This window comes from Siniperca chuatsi, linkage group LG18 (assembly GCF_020085105.1).
Source record: "Siniperca chuatsi isolate FFG_IHB_CAS linkage group LG18, ASM2008510v1, whole genome shotgun sequence".
Lineage (NCBI taxonomy): Eukaryota > Metazoa > Chordata > Actinopteri > Centrarchiformes > Sinipercidae > Siniperca > Siniperca chuatsi.
Genome location: NC_058059.1, coordinates 27243760 through 27260669, shown reverse-complemented (window position 1 = coordinate 27260669; position 16910 = coordinate 27243760). Strand labels below are relative to the sequence as shown.

The 16910-nt window shown below is 38.3% G+C and overlaps 3 protein-coding genes across 4 annotated transcripts; 2 read left to right on the top strand and 1 right to left on the bottom strand.

Annotated features, from left to right (window-relative positions):
• Positions 1-132: 132 nt before the first annotated feature.
• Positions 133-3187, bottom strand: LOC122865444. Of its 2 annotated transcripts, none has more exons than XR_006375481.1 (2): positions 1113-3141; positions 133-972 (listed from the first exon to the last, which is right to left on the bottom strand). XR_006375481.1 is itself a non-coding variant. In XM_044173874.1 (2 exons), exon 2 carries the CDS (start codon positions 1891-1893, stop codon positions 1219-1221), a length of 675 nt encoding a protein of 224 aa, XP_044029809.1. In that variant the 5' UTR covers positions 1894-1941; positions 3050-3187; the 3' UTR covers positions 133-1218. The 2 variants fall into 2 exon arrangements, 1 of the variants encoding a protein (XP_044029809.1); XM_044173874.1 differs by having other exon boundaries at positions 133-1941; positions 3050-3187.
• A 145-nt stretch (positions 3188-3332) lies between these two features.
• ccdc82 (coiled-coil domain containing 82) lies at positions 3333-5116 on the top strand. Its single transcript, XM_044175118.1, has 3 exons — positions 3333-4237; positions 4643-4829; positions 5058-5116. The coding sequence occupies exons 1-3, from the start codon at positions 3692-3694 to the stop codon at positions 5114-5116; spliced, it is 792 nt and encodes a 263-aa protein (XP_044031053.1). The 5' UTR covers positions 3333-3691.
• A 7466-nt stretch (positions 5117-12582) lies between these two features.
• thap1 (THAP domain containing, apoptosis associated protein 1) lies at positions 12583-16647 on the top strand. Its single transcript, XM_044173851.1, has 3 exons — positions 12583-12779; positions 13848-14040; positions 15155-16647. The coding sequence occupies exons 1-3, from the start codon at positions 12709-12711 to the stop codon at positions 15542-15544; spliced, it is 654 nt and encodes a 217-aa protein (XP_044029786.1). The 5' UTR covers positions 12583-12708; the 3' UTR covers positions 15545-16647.
• The last annotated feature ends 263 nt before the right edge of the window (positions 16648-16910 follow it).

The following is a 16910-nucleotide window of genomic DNA, read 5'->3' as shown; positions in this document are numbered from 1 at the left end:
TTCTTTCTTAAAGCTGCATTTGCTGAATGTTCTGGGCCTCCAGGGGGCAGAGGAACTCCACAACAGTCTGACAGACTCACAGCCCTGACATATTATCACCCTATAAAGTTGTTGTAGCTAATATGTTAGCAAGCAGCTGCCTAATTCCACATCCAGCAGAGCAGCATTATCATCCCAGTCGTGTTTCTGGCCACCTGATCGCTGTAAGTCCAACATTCACTCCCCTTTTCGCTCTGGTTTGGCCTCCACCAGCTCCTGAGAACAATATCTGGCGCCAGTATCTTGTCTGTCACAGCAGGTAGTGTCTGCTGCTGGCTGATAAGAGCGTTGAGACTGAACCATACAGTAAATGTGCCATAAAGCCAAAACTGTGAGCTAAAAGACGCTTAATCACTTCCTGTAATTTATGGATTGATTCATTAAAAACAAGTTAACAGAGAGGACGATAACATCTAAAACGCGCTGCTAGTCATGCAGCAAGGGTGACAGTGAGCCAGCATGCACAGCACCAGGACCCTGAAACTGAAGCAGCTAAATGGAATTCAGCCGTCATGTATTTGACTATACATACTGAATGGGTAAAGTACTAGATTACTTTATACACAAGAAGTGGGTGCTTTTGTACAGTGTATGCATGTATACATGTTTACATATTTGATAATAGATGATATGTACATGTTAAAGCACAGTGTGTATTTAAAACTGTAAATACATCATTTGTAGGGCGGCTGTGGCACGGCTGGTAGAGCGGGTCCTCTACTGATGCTTGGGCAAGACACTGAACCCCGGGTTGCTCCACAGCCACTGGGGATGCCTAAGCCAGTGCGTTCCTAATTGCCGGTCCTAAGCCCGGATAAATGGGGAGGGTTCTGTCAGGAAGGAGGTCCAGCGTAAAAAGCCTATACCAAATCAAATATGCGGATACCGGGTTGCCAGCGAGATGGAAACAGATGATCTGTTGTGGCTGAGCAGCTGAAATTAGAAGAAGAAGAAATATACCATTCGTAAGTAAGTGGATGCTTTGGTGTTACAGGGTTACTGACACCGTGTGACTGATGTGAACTGTTCGTCAGAGCGACGGCCTGTGGGTAGAACCTGTTGTTTTGGCGTACAGGGCTCTGTGGCGCCTCCCAGAGGGGAGAAGGTGGAACAGGTTGTGTTCGGGGTGTGATGGGTCTGCAGTGACGTTTCCTGTCCGTTTCCTGACTCTGGACGCGTTTAAGTCCTGAATGGGGGGCAGGTCGGCACCGAGGATTTTTTTTCTCGTCTGGTGGCCGATCCAAACCAGACGGTGACAGATGTGCAGAGGAGAACTGGATCAGCAGCTCCTGAGGCCGGTTGAACCTCCTGAGCCGGAACAGGAAGGACGTCCTCTGCTGGGCCTTTTTGATGATGGTGTCGATGTTGGACGCCCCACTTTAGGTCCGGGGAGATTGTGGATCCCAGAAACCTGAAGGCTTCCACAGCAGACACCATGTTGTTGGATATGGTGATGGGGGGGCAGTGGAGTGTGGTCAGCTCCAGGTTGTTCTGACCGCACCAGAGGGCCGGCTGTCCAACCCCCCGTCTGTATGCAGACTCGTCCCCGTCCCGGATGAGGCCGATGACCGTTGTGTCGTCTGCAAACTTCAGGAGTTTGACAGTCTGGTCTCCTGAGGTGCAGTCGTTGGTGTAGAGGGAGAAGAGCAGTGGGGAGAGCACACAGCGCTGGGGGGCGCCAGTGCCCATTGTCCCGGTGCTGGATGTGAGTTTCCTCAGCCTCACCTGCTGCCTCCGGTCTGTCAGGAGGTTTGTGATCCACTGACAGGTGGGGGCTGGCACAGTGAGCTGGGTGGATGTCTGGGATGGTGGTGTTGAACGCCGAGCTGAAGTCCACAAACTGGATCCTTGCATATGTCCCTGGGGAGTCGAGGCGTTGCAGGATGTAGTGCAGTTACAGTGCTGTGCATACATTAAACAGAGCAAAGCAAAAACAAGGCATGGGGAAAAGAGACAGATATGAATATAGAAACAATACAATGGATTAAACAAACAGACAAAAAGTAAAAGTAAAAACCAAAATAAAACCAAGATCAAAGCATCGGAATCAAGAATTAAAAGCCGCTTTATACAAGTGTGTTTTGAGGAGTGATTTCAAATGGGGGCACCGATTCAGCACGCCTGATCTCCTCAGGCAGGGAGGCAAAGTCTGGGGGCTCTGACAGCAAATGCACAGTCCCCTTCAGTTTTTAGCCGTGACTTTGGAACGGATAAGAGAGTTTGCCTCAGGCAGGGCGTTTGGTCATAAGGGAGAGCAGCTCGGAGATGTAAGGAGGTGCCAAACAGGGCCACAGACAGAGCCAATGCAAAGAAGCTTAAATAGGTCTAATGTGGCTTTTAAGAGCTGAGCTGCAGCATTTTTTATAAATTGGAGAAAATGGAGAGACTTTTGGGAGCATTAGTTAAGACGTGATGAGATGAACGCATGAACATCCTGATCAGTGAATGACACACACGATTTGCTGTTAACAGCTGTGGGGTCTAGGGGAAAGACCAAAGCCATTTTAAATGAGGCGGGAAAAGACCCAGAGTTCAGGGAGCTGTTAGCAACACAACACGTGAGGGCCAATGGTGGGAAGAACCTCTTTCAGTAGATGGGCTTGGGGTGGGTTCAACTAATCTCCTAGATTTAGGAGCTCCCGCGAGAGGTTGACTGCTGTTGAATGGTGATCTGATGGAATCGACTTTGTCTTTAAAATGGGTTAAAAACCGGTTACAGAGTTCAGGAGAAGCCTATCTGTCACAGTTTTGAGGGGCACCAACAGCACAGTCAGTAGTCCTAAACAGGATTCTACAATTATGGTGGTTTCTGGAGATCAGAGTCAGCATTATAATCCCTCATGCAACCTTTAAGCATTTGGTGGAACACCTGTAGAGCTCTCTTCTTCATGTTCGTTTAGCCAGGGAGGGCTTTTGTTACGTCAGTGGGGAGGGGGGCAGGCAAGGGGCGCAGATGGTCGTTTAATGTCGGAGTGGGTGATGGGTGTGAGTGCGGGCTTATCAAACCTACAGTAAAACACCTTCAGGTCGTCAGCCAGTTGCTGATTCTCCGGTGTGGGGGAGTCTCCTGCAGCAGGCCCCTCCACTCTGACGCAGGGTTGTGTTTTTCAGCTTTGCATTGTAGCTTCTCTTTGATCTCCTTTGTCACTGTGTTTCTGGCCTGGTTGCCAATATCATTCTTTTTCTTTTACATTTTTACCATATTTAATAATAGTGTTTCTTAATGGAGACTGCTCAGGTTTTCTCGTCATGCAGTCTGCAGCAGTGGCTGCTCTTCGCCGCAGGGGGCGCCCCAACGCTGTTCTGCTATTCCTTTCAGCGAAGAAGAAGCGGGAGCCACAACAATAACACACAGCTAGCCACACTGAGAAGAACTTCTACGAAATGTCCCGTTTTTAGCTCGTAAATCCTTCTTTAACACATACAGGCAGAACGTTTCCGTGAATAGAGTCCAAAATAAATCTGCACGGAGGTGAATTCAGACGCCATGTTGTGTTTTTAACACAGAAATAACATGCTGTCGTTGTGACGCACAGACGAAACGTTATAAGCTAAGTAACGTTAGCTGCACCGTTAGCTTGTTTACATTCAGTCCGCTTCTCTTTTTCGGGTTTCTGTTTAATGTCACTGGTCTCCGGTACCGCGTGCAGACATGGAGAGCTTGTACAAGCGGAAAATGTTCGCGTCGATGCGGAAAACCAAGGTGGCCGCATCGAAGAAGCGGCAGATCGGCCTGCCCGCCTCCATCCTGGACGACAGTGACGAAGGCTCCTTCTCCTCCTCCTCCTCCTCCTCCTCCTCAGGATCCCAGTCCGACTTCCAGAGCTCCCCGGAGGCGGCCAGCGAGCAGGAGGACCGGGACCGGAGCGATTCCGGGGCGACATCCAGCGATGACAGTCGCTCAGTGACCCGCAGAAAGCGCTCGTTCCTGGGAGGCGACGACAGCTCCTCGTCCTCCAGTCCCGGGGAGGAGGAGGACGAGGAGCAGGAGGACAGGAGCCAGCCGAAGAGGATGGTGCAGCCCAGGAAGCGGAGCAGGCTGCAGCGGCAGGACGAGTCGGACTCGGACCATGCGGAGGAGAAGCGGAGGGAGGAGGCGGAGAAGGCGAAGAAGAGGCAGAGACACAACAAGCTGCTGGCGCTGTCCCAAAGGATGAAGGCCCGGGTCCCGAGCCGCAGGAGGAGCCGCCTGAAGCAGGTACAGCTTTGGACCCCCATCACACACAGTTCCCTGACTTTAGACTTAAAACTGCCTGTTAAAATGGGCACATAACAGTAACAATAATAATAATAATAAACTTTGTCTATGATGAGCTTAGTGTTAAAGTTTAGTCCGCTGCACTTGTTGGAATGATGAAACGCTGCAGGGTTTGCACTGTCCCACTTAAATGTTGGGTTTATAAAAGTTAGTAACTAATGATTTAAAGTGAACTTAAAACATCGTCATCATCATTATCATCACATTTTCATTCCTTTCTGAAGTGATGGTTTAAACTTCACCAGTTAGTTTTTTTGTTTTGATTTTCTGAAAACAACTCATGGCTGCCGCACTTCTCAGCAGCACGCTCTCCGATCAAAGCCTAACGTGTGTTTGGATTTTCAGGGCACGGGCGATGACAAGGAGTCTAAAGAAGCTGAGGATGAGGCCGGTGGTGATGGAGGTGGAGGACAAAACGGCAGCAAGAAAGAGGCTGCAGAAGGTGATGAAGGAGGCCGAGAGGAGGAGAAAGACCAGGAGGAGGAGGCAGAGGAGGAGCAGGAGGAGGAGGAGGCGGCAGAGGAGGAGGAGGAGGCAGAGGAGGAGGAGGAGGAGGAGGAGGAGGGGAAGAAGTAGATCCACAGCGTGATGGAGAACAGAGGAGGAGTTTGAATGTGAAGAACTAACAACTTAAACTGTCTGGAAATGACTCCTAATGTTAGTTTGTACAGTTTTTTTTCACCTGCAACATTTAAAGTGGAAAACAAAAACACTAAGAATTGGAGTTACCAGGTTGCCGTGGGCTTATCTGTTGCTATAGAAACAGACATTGGTGACGTGCAGCAGAAAGACATACAGATGACTTGGACAGCCTTTTGACGTGTATTTTGTGAAGGAAGCGGAGCCTGAAATGAGACACAGCTTTAGTAATGCTGACGTCGAGAAGTGGCTCATGGATATGTCACTCCGGGTTCAGTGTCATGTGACATAAGTCAAGTCAGTTTTATTTGTACATGCCAAAGTCACTAATCCCAGTTGTTGATCCCAGATAGATGTCGAGGAAGATTCCCATGTTAACAACTTGTGAGCGTTCGCGTCATCAACTCAAGATGGTTGTATGATTACAGTGTTGGTCAAGTGAGGGTTAAAAATACTGTGCATTGGTAATATAACGCTATATCCTTGAGCGATTTTCAGGCATTTCGCATTATTAGCGACACGTCTGATACATCAAAGTGTTCAGAAAAGTGAGTTTCGTAATTACGACTCGAAAGTTGATGTGAATGTTGTATAAGCTATCAGGGCTAGCCGTAGCTACATATTATCCCCGTACGGCTAGCCCGTTGGACATCGTTTGATCAAAACCATGAAAGAGGTAGCCTGTATCGGTTCATCAAGTTTTCTAGTGTTTTTTAGTTGGTAGGTGGGACATGAATCTCACCTGGCTGAAATATCGATACAAACAATGAAACTGAACTGGAGAAATTTTCAAAGGTAACAATAGACTGTGTCCATAACAAGTCGTAGTCAACTACGAGTCCCAGAGAGTATTGCTGTAAGAAACATCCAATCAGAGAGCATCAGGTTTTGTTCCTGACGGCAGTGACGAAGCCTGAATGTGATTTCACTGGTGATGATGAAATGATTTCACTGGTGTGGATGGACAATGGCTGCTGAGGCCGGTGGGTACTGCAGTATGTAGAGACATTCAACATACTCAATTGAAAGCACTCAGATTCTTTTTTGTTGCACTTTCCTTCTCTTTCCCTCGCTTTTTAGTTAAAACGAGATTAAAGGAGACCTATTATGCTGAATTACAGCTCTATGTCTTTATTCTGGGATTCCACTTCAGTAGCTTCGCTTATACTGGCCCTTTATGCAGACCCTCAGTTGTCTGAAACAAGCTGTTGTAGCTCCTGTCTCTTTAAAGGGCAACTACACCCTCAAATTTGGCTAGAACCCTTCCTCCCAGCATATTTTAAAAAATGCAACAGAGGAGTGAGGGAGCGACGACTGTAGGAGGCGTGGCTACGTAGCGTATGACGTGGAGGGTCGGGGGCACGGAGGAGAGCTCAGTGTAGCATGGACAGCGACGTAGAGGTGGTAGTCAGTCACGAGAAGCTGACACCATATACGTCACCTGCCTCTAGATCAGCCAATAGCAAAATTCAATTGCAATAGCTGGGTTTCAACCTGTGGAGGGCGGTCGCTATACGCATTTATGGGGCACTGAAATGTTTAACTGACCACAAATGAGACGAGAATGAGGTTGGTAAAATGATATACGCCGCTGGAGCGCAGTTTTTCTGGGGGCTGGGCCTCAATGCTTACTATACAAAAACACACCACTTTTATAACTTCACCGATTCACTGATTTTGGTGAAAGTGGATCATAATTTATGGAGGAAATATTTTCTGGTTTTCCCTCTGATGTCCTTCAGCTGCTCTGCATCAACTCTTGATGATTTATGGAGTTTCCTGATGGACAGATAGCTTTAAAGTAACTGCTAACTGCTGCTGTTAGCTAGTTAGCTTAGTTAGTCATGTAGCTTGTGGTGGTCCTTTTAGCTTAGCTGGCTGCCCAGACTGGGAGCTCGGAGCCCCAAGTGAGTGCTGGTGTTCACACCGCTAGCACAGGAGCTTTGGACCAGGAGGAGGAGGTTTTCAGGCCCAGGCTCCGAGCTCCCAGAGTCAGCTAGCTAATGGGATGCGCCAGCTGTACGGCTAACGGAGCTAACGGTAGATATAGTTAGCAGTAGTTAGCGGTTACTTAGCAACAAGTAAAGCCATCTGTCCATCATAAAAATAACTAACTTTCCTTAACAACCGAAATACCACTTTCTGCAAGACATACTGAACAACCTCCAAAAACCTGAAGAGTAGTCCTGAGCAGAGTAGTCTCCACACAGAGCAGTCGAATAACTTGGACAGACGTGGGCGTCCCTGTACTTGGGTGCGCATTGACATCAACTAGGCTCGAATGTAGAAAGAAACGTTGGAAACCTGAGCTTTTTGCTCACAGGGATTACTTTTACATACGTTTACCTCATTATTTGAAACTTTGGCCATGTTTAATATGAACATCCAACACTGTAACATTATATATATATATATATATATATATATATATATATATATATATATATATATATGTATATATATATATATATATATATATATATATATATATATATATATATATATATATATATATATATATATATATATATATATATATATATATATATATATATATATATGTATATATATATATATATATATATATATATATATATATATATATATATATATATATATATATATATATATATATATATATATATATATATATATATATATATATATATATATATATATATATATATATATATATATATATATATATATATATATATATATATATATATATATATATATATATATATATATATATATATATATATATATATATATATATATATATATATATATATATATATATATATATATATATATATATATATATATATATATATATATATATATATATATATATATATATATATATATATATATATATATATATATATATATATATATATATATATATATATATATATATATATATATATATATATATATATATATATATATATATATATATATATATATATATATATATATATATATATATATATATATATATATATATATATATATATATATATATATATATATATATATATATATATATATATATATATATATATATATATATATATATATATATATATATATATATATATATATATATATATATATATATATATATATATATATATATATATATATATATATATATATATATATATATATATATATATATATATATATATATATATATATATATATATATATATATATATATATATATATATATATATATATATATATATATATATATATATATATATATATATATATATATATATATATATATATATATATATATATATATATATATATATATATATATATATATATATATATATATATATATATATATATATATATATATATATATATATATATATATATATATATATATATATATATATATATATATATATATATATATATATATATATATATATATATATATATATATATATATATATATATATATATATATATATATATATATATATATATATATATATATATATATATATATATATATATATATATATATATATATATATATATATATATATATATATATATATATATATATATATATATATATATATATATATATATATATATATATATATATATATATATATATATATATATATATATATATATATATATATATATATATATATATATATATATATATATATATATATATATATATATATATATATATATATATATATATATATATATATATATATATATATATATATATATATATATATATATATATATATATATATATATATATATATATATATATATATATATATATATATATATATATATATATATATATATATATATATATATATATATATATATATATATATATATATATATATATATATATATATATATATATATATATATATATATATATATATATATATATATATATATATATATATATATATATATATATATATATATATATATATATATATATATATATATATATATATATATATATATATATATATATATATATATATATATATATATATATATATATATATATATATATATATATATATATATATATATATATATATATATATATATATATATATATATATATATATATATATATATATATATATATATATATATATATATATATATATATATATATATATATATATATATATATATATATATATATATATATATATATATATATATATATATATATATATATATATATATATATATATATATATATATATGTATATATATATATATATATATATATATATATATATATATATATATATATATATATATATATATATATATATATATATATATATATATATATATATATATATATATATATATATATATATATATATATATATATATATATATATATATATATATATATATATATATATATATATATATATATATATATATATATATATATATATATATATATATATATATATATATATATATATATATATATATATATATATATATATATATATATATATATATATATATATATATATATATATATATATATATATATATATATATATATATATATATATATATATATATATATATATATATATATATATATATATATATATATATATATATATATATATATATATATATATATATATATATATATATATATATATATATATATATATATATATATATATATATATATGTATATATATATATATATGTATATATATATATATATATATATATATATATATATATGTATATATATATATATGTATATATATATATATATATATATATATATATATATATATATATATATGTATATATATATATATATATACGTATATATATATATATATATATATATATATATATATATATATATATATATATATATATATATATATATATATATATATATATATATATATATATATATATATATATATATATATATATATATATATATATATATATATACAGAAAATAAGGAAAAGCGTAATAGGTCCCCCTTTAAATTCGACTGTTCCTGGAACGCAGACTCTGTCACTGTCTGACAGGCTCCTGGTGGTGTTAGATGATGAAAGACTGAATGATTTCAGCCTAAAGCTGAAACACTTGTACATTTTATTGTACAGAAGCTTTTTATTTGTTACGGTTTAAAGGCAGTGTTTGCAGAAATGTCGTATGTCATTGTAAACTGAATGTCTCTGGGTTTTGGGCTGTTGGTTGGACGAAAGAACACATTTGAAGACGCCACCTCGGACTTGGGAAAGTGTCATGGACATTTTCGGATATATTGTTGCAAAAATAATTCATTGAAAAACTAATATACAGATGAATGGATAATGTTGCAGGCCTAGGTTATTACCCAGCCTGTCTGAAAATGTCCAGTTTTAATGACCCATTGCACTGAAAAACTTTTAGTTTTCTATCCCAACAAATAATTGATGGGACTGAGAGACCGGAGCGTTGGCTTGACTTGAACTCTGATAAACAGACACTGAGCACGGATGTTCGTTCTTAACCTTTGGGAACCGTATTTGGTTAAGAAAATCTCAAGCTTAAAGGTCCACTTACTAGCTTGTTCCAGAGCTTTCAACTGCATCTCACCCTCCTGAACTAATGGAGCCAGTTTAGTTGTTATTGCATGACTGACTGTAAGTATGGAAGTTGTTCACAGAGGGTCTCTGGCATTGGATGTGAATGTCCACTCGATGTCTTGTGATGACACCTGAGCTCTGAAAACTACCAGAGATGGTGTGTTTATTGCAAAAACCAAAAAGTAGCTGAAAGATAATCTAAGAGTTTGAGGTACTTCTGACCAACCTCACAGACCTCAGAACTCTTATCGACATCACTGAATTGGATATTTTCCAGTAAAATGTCATCACGGCTGACAGGAAAGATGGACAGACCTATCAAAATAAGATTCAGACTGTAAAAGAAACAAAAATAGGAATTTTTCTGTTATGTTCGGACATGTCGTCAGAGATTCTGGACATTTCCCCTAAATGCAGAAAACGGATTGCAGTTTACTTTTTGCACTCGCTGAAAATTAATTTAATTTTAATTGGTCAGTTATTTTTGTAAATGTTAACATAGAAACGTTAACAGGAGAAGAAATGCAGTGTTTCCTGTATATAGAATTAATTTGGGCGGCCCACCCGAAAACATTCTTTGTACTTTTCTATTTATTTCTTCCTCTCAGTGCTGCATTCAGGTGCTAATGTATGAATTGGACAAATAATGTTCCTAATCAGAAGTTTGTTCTTTTTAAATATTCCCTTTATTTCTTGTTTTCTTCCTTCTATTTCTGTTATGGTGCGTTTAAGTGCAGTCAAACAGATGGCCCCCAATCATAAATTCAGCCTGTTTTTCAGATTTCTGAGCTTTGACAACCCCAGACAAGCTGTCAGCTGGTGAGAAACTGAGCTGTAAAGAATGTTTTTCAGTCTGCAGCCGCTCAAACTGAACCCACGGAGTGTTTAAGAGCCTTGTGGCCTTTTTTGCTTTTCGCTCAACTACTGGACTCAGTCTGTTATACAGAAGACTGATGATAAACACGGTCACAGTTGCATATCAGTGCTGTGTGTTTACTTGTTTTCCAGTGTATTTTCTGGTCTTCTGTTGCTGTATAAAGCTCTTCAGACCAACCTGTCCTGTCGAAAACACCTCTTTTATAAATAAAGTTTCTTTTCTTTTGTGTTGGAAATCATCACATCTTAACTTTGGTAGTGTAAAACTACATTTCACATGATTCAGCCTGCCCTAGCTGTACACTGTTGCTCATTTATGTGAAAACTGCATCATAAACCAAGTGCTGAAGCCTCAGGACAGTAACTGAACACATCATTTTAACAAATATATGCCAACGGCTCCCACGAAACTTTGACAGAGCCTTCATACAGGGATTTCATACAGTCGCAGCCAAAAAGACTGGCACCTTTGCACTTTTTAAAAATGGTGCAACATTTTTTTCTTTCAGAAAATTGTTGAAATTAAAACTATTTTGGAATTTCCGTGTGTATTTCTTCCAGTTTGCTCATTCACACTTCGTCTGTTAGCTTAAAGAGCAACACGCCTCTACAATATGTCATAAACAATGTATCTACAAATATTAACCGCACAGACACTGCTGGTGCCAGTGTTGCTGTATATATGTTGAGAACTACAGTATACTGTATATAAAAAATGATATGTGACCCTTGTTTTCATAGTTGTCTGTGGTACCAGTCATAGACTGAAACACCAGTACCAGTAGAATCTGTAGCAAACACCCAACAAACTATTTTTCTCTCATACGTCTTTATTTACAAACCGCTACAACATTCAGCATCCAAATTTAGCTTTTGTTCTTTTAGTTTTACTTTCCTGAAAGAATGTTTTAGTATATGTATTATTACGTTTTCAGTCTATAAAATGAACCTGAATGATGAGGTTGAATGTCAATATTTCAGTCACCTTTAATAAAATGAAATTGTGATTTAAAAAAGATCAAATCAAAGCAGCCTTGTGAGATAATGAGTCTTTGTCTCCCCCTGGTGGGCACCGTGAGATATTAGAGGAAGCGAACTCTGCGTAAAACGTAGATCACGTGACCCCATCTCCGCCGCCATCATTGTTAGTGGCAGTGAAGCCTGTGTGGAGGGTGAGGAGGGGCATTAGCGGAGCATCGTGGAGCATTAATCCGGGTCTCAGTGAGTGTCGGCTGGGCAGCAGCTATGGTTCAGACGTGCTCAGCGTATGGCTGTAAGAACCGCTACCACAAAGACAAAGACATTTCGTTCCACAAGTAAGTTCACGTAAACTGTGTGTGTGGGCTAGTTAGCGTCAACTGTCCAGACATGACGGATAAGCACTGTGATGTAGTGCTGAAGAGTTACCAAGAGAGTTCACCAGCCTGCCTCATTAAAGACATTTCTTGTGTCGGTAGATTTTACTGGTGAGCTCGGGTCACAGACAACTTACTAAGCACCATTTTACTCAGAAAAATTGAAAGTCTTGTATCAAGTTCGGCCGCCAGTCGTAGTCCTCCTCCTCTAAACAAACAAGTTAACCTAGCTAACGCTAACGGTCCGTCATGTGGCGATACCCAAACACTCCAGGTTAGATGTTATTAAAACTTAACTTAATTACTGTTTCATAGATTTTCATATGCCGAATTTACCAGCACATAATATGTATAAACACTTACTATTATATTCTCTAACATGTTTGCCTTAATACGGGAATAATAAACGCCACTAATTCTGATTGGAGTTTAGTTACAGTTCTTAGTGTATCGCCGCTTTGTTGTCAAGATAATGCTAGCCTTAGTCTCCTTTGCTGGAACAGGGTCAACGTGTGGAGACCCTGTAGGTTTGGCCACGTGAGACGAGCTGAACCAGACTTCTGTCTACTGACGACAGAAGTTACAGAGCAATCAGTGTTCAGTGGAAGTTCCGTTTTTCACTTTCATTTAGCGGACTGTCAGACTGTTGGGGTGAGAGGTTCCATTCCCTGTAAATCCCAGTAGGTTGAGCAAGGCACTGACATCCAGCTGAGAGGTGGATCCGCTGTTAAAGGGGCTGTTTTATTGAATGGAGTTCTGTGTGTAGGACTAGACGTCCTCTTGCGTGGTTGCCAGCAAAGGATTTCTGATAGGACCAGGTTGTAGCTATGAATTCTGACATGAAGTTTACTTCCTAAATAACCTTCAATGAGTTATTGATAATCGGACTAGGAACTGATCAATATCCTGTTGATGATAAACTAAATCCTGCAGACGGAACAAATCCCGAGGTGACTGAAGTACGTTTAGATTTATTTATTTCTCATGGTGATTGACTGATTGATTTTTTTATTTTTTATTTTTTCCCAGGTTCCCTCTGGCACGTCCAGATGTTTGTGGTAAATGGGTGGCGGCGATGAGGAGGAACAACTTCAAGCCGACAAAGTACAGCAACATCTGCTCGCAGCACTTCACCAAAGACTGCTTCAAGAGAGAGTGCAACAACCGGGTGCTGAAGGAGAACGCTGTGCCGTCGCTCTTCACCTTCAACCTCAACATCAAGGTGAAGCAGTTCAGAGCATGTCCATCCACACACATTTGATCCGGACCAAGGAAACGAATATACATCACATTGTAGGGCTGCACAATTAATCGACATGTTATCGAAATCGCAATGTGGCCAGGTGCGATATCCAAATCGCAGAAGCTGCAATTTTTTGATAAAGGTAAGATGTGCGACAGCATTTAACGAAGTACTGTGGTGGGAAAAACTCACGTCGGCCTCCTAGTTGTATTTCAGAGTCTGAGATATCAGGAAGTTCTGACCGGTACGAAATCCCTCTGTTGGTGAAAAGAAGTACAAAAGTGTCAACAAACTGGTCATAAAATGGTTACATCAGATTAAAATCCAGCAGTAAAACCAATACAACAGTACAGTTAACTTAGCGTTTGTCATGTCGATAATGACATATGTCGGGTTAAGGGTTGTTATTTTGTTGGAAGTCGTAGGCCTGCCACGATAACTACTTTTATTGGACGATACAGCGGTGTGAAAAAGTGTTTGCCCCCTTCCTGATTTCTTATTTTTTTGCATGTTTGTCACACTTAAATGTTTCAGATAATCAAACAAATTTAAATATTAGTCAAAGATAACACAAGTAAACACAAAAGGCAGTTTTGAAATGAAGGTTGTTATTATTAAGGGAAAACAAAATCTAAACCTACATGGCCCTGTGTGAACAAGTGATTGCCCATGCAGCCATGCAGGAAGATGGCATCCCCATTCTTAGTCCCGCCTACTAAGCTCTGATTAGTTGATTGTTCCCCCAACCGGGGGAAACAGCCGTGAATTCAGACAAAGACAAACTGCAAAGGTTTGGTGATAATGCTGCCAAACGGTCCACGTTTCTCCCAGCGGATGTTTGGAAACTTTACCGTGAAATGTGTTGGGTTCCAGACCCGGGGTTTAGGAGACGTAAAACAAAACAAATGTAAGCTTAATCACAGTGAGTGTTCACTGCTCCAGTCCTCTTCAGGGTCTCCTGTCGTCTTTATTTCAAAAGAGCATGCTGTTGTCAAAGATAACTAAAGTGAACAAAGCAATCCATCACTGTTGAACTTCATGTCCTTAGTTCAGAGAGCAGCGTCAGAACTCTTGTGTGTTTCCTGTCTGACAGGCCGAGTCCCTGGAGGACCCCTTCCCCTCAGAGATCCACTTCCCTCTCTCTTTGCCTCTGACTACTGACCCGGCGATGGAGGAGGAGCCCGGGAGGAGCCTGTCCGACCCCCGGGGCGACACGGTGGCGGTCTCCTGCGACCACAACTACACAGCGGAGGACTCTGCTCGGCAGAAGAAGCGCATCGAGCAGCTGGAGGAGCAGTTGGGGAGTCTGAGGAAGAAGCTGAAGACCACGCAGCAGAAGTGTCGGCGGCAGGAGAGACAGCTAAAGAGGCTGAAGGCGGCATGTGAGACGCCCAGGACCGGCCGCAAGGCGCCAGCAGCGCTGGGAGAGGGGTACGTGATTTTACCGAAACACATCTACCGCACACTCAAAGGCACTGAGTAACGAGGAGCAGGGGAGGAAGAGACTAGTGTGGTCCAACTGAGCGGCAGATTAAAATCTGCTGCAGGTTCAATCTCACGTCTGTCAGCCGACTGTTGAAGAGCTGCTGAGCAAGGCAGCAAACCCCGAGCTGAGAGCTGAAGGACTCGCTTGTCTTCAGTTTGGGCTGCGGTGAAATGACTGAGTCGACTCTCACTTTTAATGACTACTTGAGCATTTTGGTTTGTGTCAGAGGGCGCTCCGTGCTGAAAGTATTACTTGACAAACAGCCGAGTGCTGTGACTCCCTGGAGTCTTGTCGTCACAGTGAGGTTGCTAGACGACCAGCGGAGACGCTGCACAGAAGTACTGGGCGGATGGATAAACTGTTCTTCAAGAAATAGTTCCAACATGTAACTCCCCCCAAAATCACAAACTTCAAGACACAGCCTGTTAATCAGTGAGCTTCAGACCGTCAGGCTAGCTGTTTCCCCCTGCTTCCAGCCTTTAAGCTAAGCTAAGCTAACCAGACATGACGTTTATATGGATCTTGTCATTTCAGTCTCACAAAGAAAGCAAATGAATGTTTGTTTCCCAAAGTGTTGAACTGGTCCTTCAAAGATCCTGGTGTGGGATCTGGGGATGTGAAGTGACTTTCACCTCCGTCCTGTTTATGTTGTTCGTCTTTAGAAGATTTGTTCCTAAAAGGAAAAACATCATAAAATGAGAGCTTTACTTTTTTCAGTATTTTTCTTCACATAAACATGATGCAAAACATCGTGTGTGCGTGCGGAATCATCGACCAGCTGCTCGTGCAATGAGCTTGAATGACGTTGAAGCCATAACCGCTGCCGTGTGTTCCCTCCCCGGGACTACAGACAGTCTTTAGCTCGTTCCCGGCTGCACAGTTACACACTGATGCTAACCAGGCTGTAGTGTCGTCGCACTGGGGGGGTGAATGAAGTCTAATCAAAAAAGTCAGTCTGTGCTGTTGAACACTTCTGTCCCACAATGCACTCCTCTGTTCACCTCCTGCTGCCAGCGTCTTGTTCAGGCGTTGTTCAGAGTTATAAACGGCTGTGTTCTGGTGTCTGATAAATCTTTAAACCAATAAATATGTTTCTCAAACAGGTGTGTGTGTGTGTGTGTGTGTGTGTGTGTGTGAAGTGAAAAGCAACAAGAGCAGATTAAAGTAGTTTGAGATAACACTAAAGATGAAGAATTAAAATGGTGAAAGAAAAAATATTATTATGTATTAATATATGCTTTCAAATATATATTTAATATGTTCAATAGACAAATATAAAAGGTTTTGCATTTTTCTATAATTGCAGTTTTGCAAAATAATGTTCTTAAAATACCTCTGTACTATGTGAAATATGTCCTAGTAT

Coding starts and splice junctions, on each gene's coding strand:
- thap1 (XM_044173851.1), top strand. CDS start 12,709: ATGGTTCAGACGTGCTCAGCGTATGGCTGTAAGAACCGCTACCACAAA. Junction 12,780..13,847: donor AAAGACATTTCGTTCCACAA/GTAAGTTCACGT, acceptor ATTTTTTCCCAG/GTTCCCTCTGGCACGTCCAG. Junction 14,041..15,154: donor CCTTCAACCTCAACATCAAG/GTGAAGCAGTTC, acceptor CCTGTCTGACAG/GCCGAGTCCCTGGAGGACCC.
- LOC122865444 (XM_044173874.1), bottom strand. CDS start 1,893: ATGCAAGGATCCAGTTTGTGGACTTCAGCTCGGCGTTCAACACCACCA.
- ccdc82 (XM_044175118.1), top strand. CDS start 3,692: ATGGAGAGCTTGTACAAGCGGAAAATGTTCGCGTCGATGCGGAAAACC. Junction 4,238..4,642: donor GGAGGAGCCGCCTGAAGCAG/GTACAGCTTTGG, acceptor TTGGATTTTCAG/GGCACGGGCGATGACAAGGA. Junction 4,830..5,057: donor GGCGGCAGAGGAGGAGGAGG/AGGCAGAGGAGG, acceptor CTGTTGCTATAG/AAACAGACATTGGTGACGTG.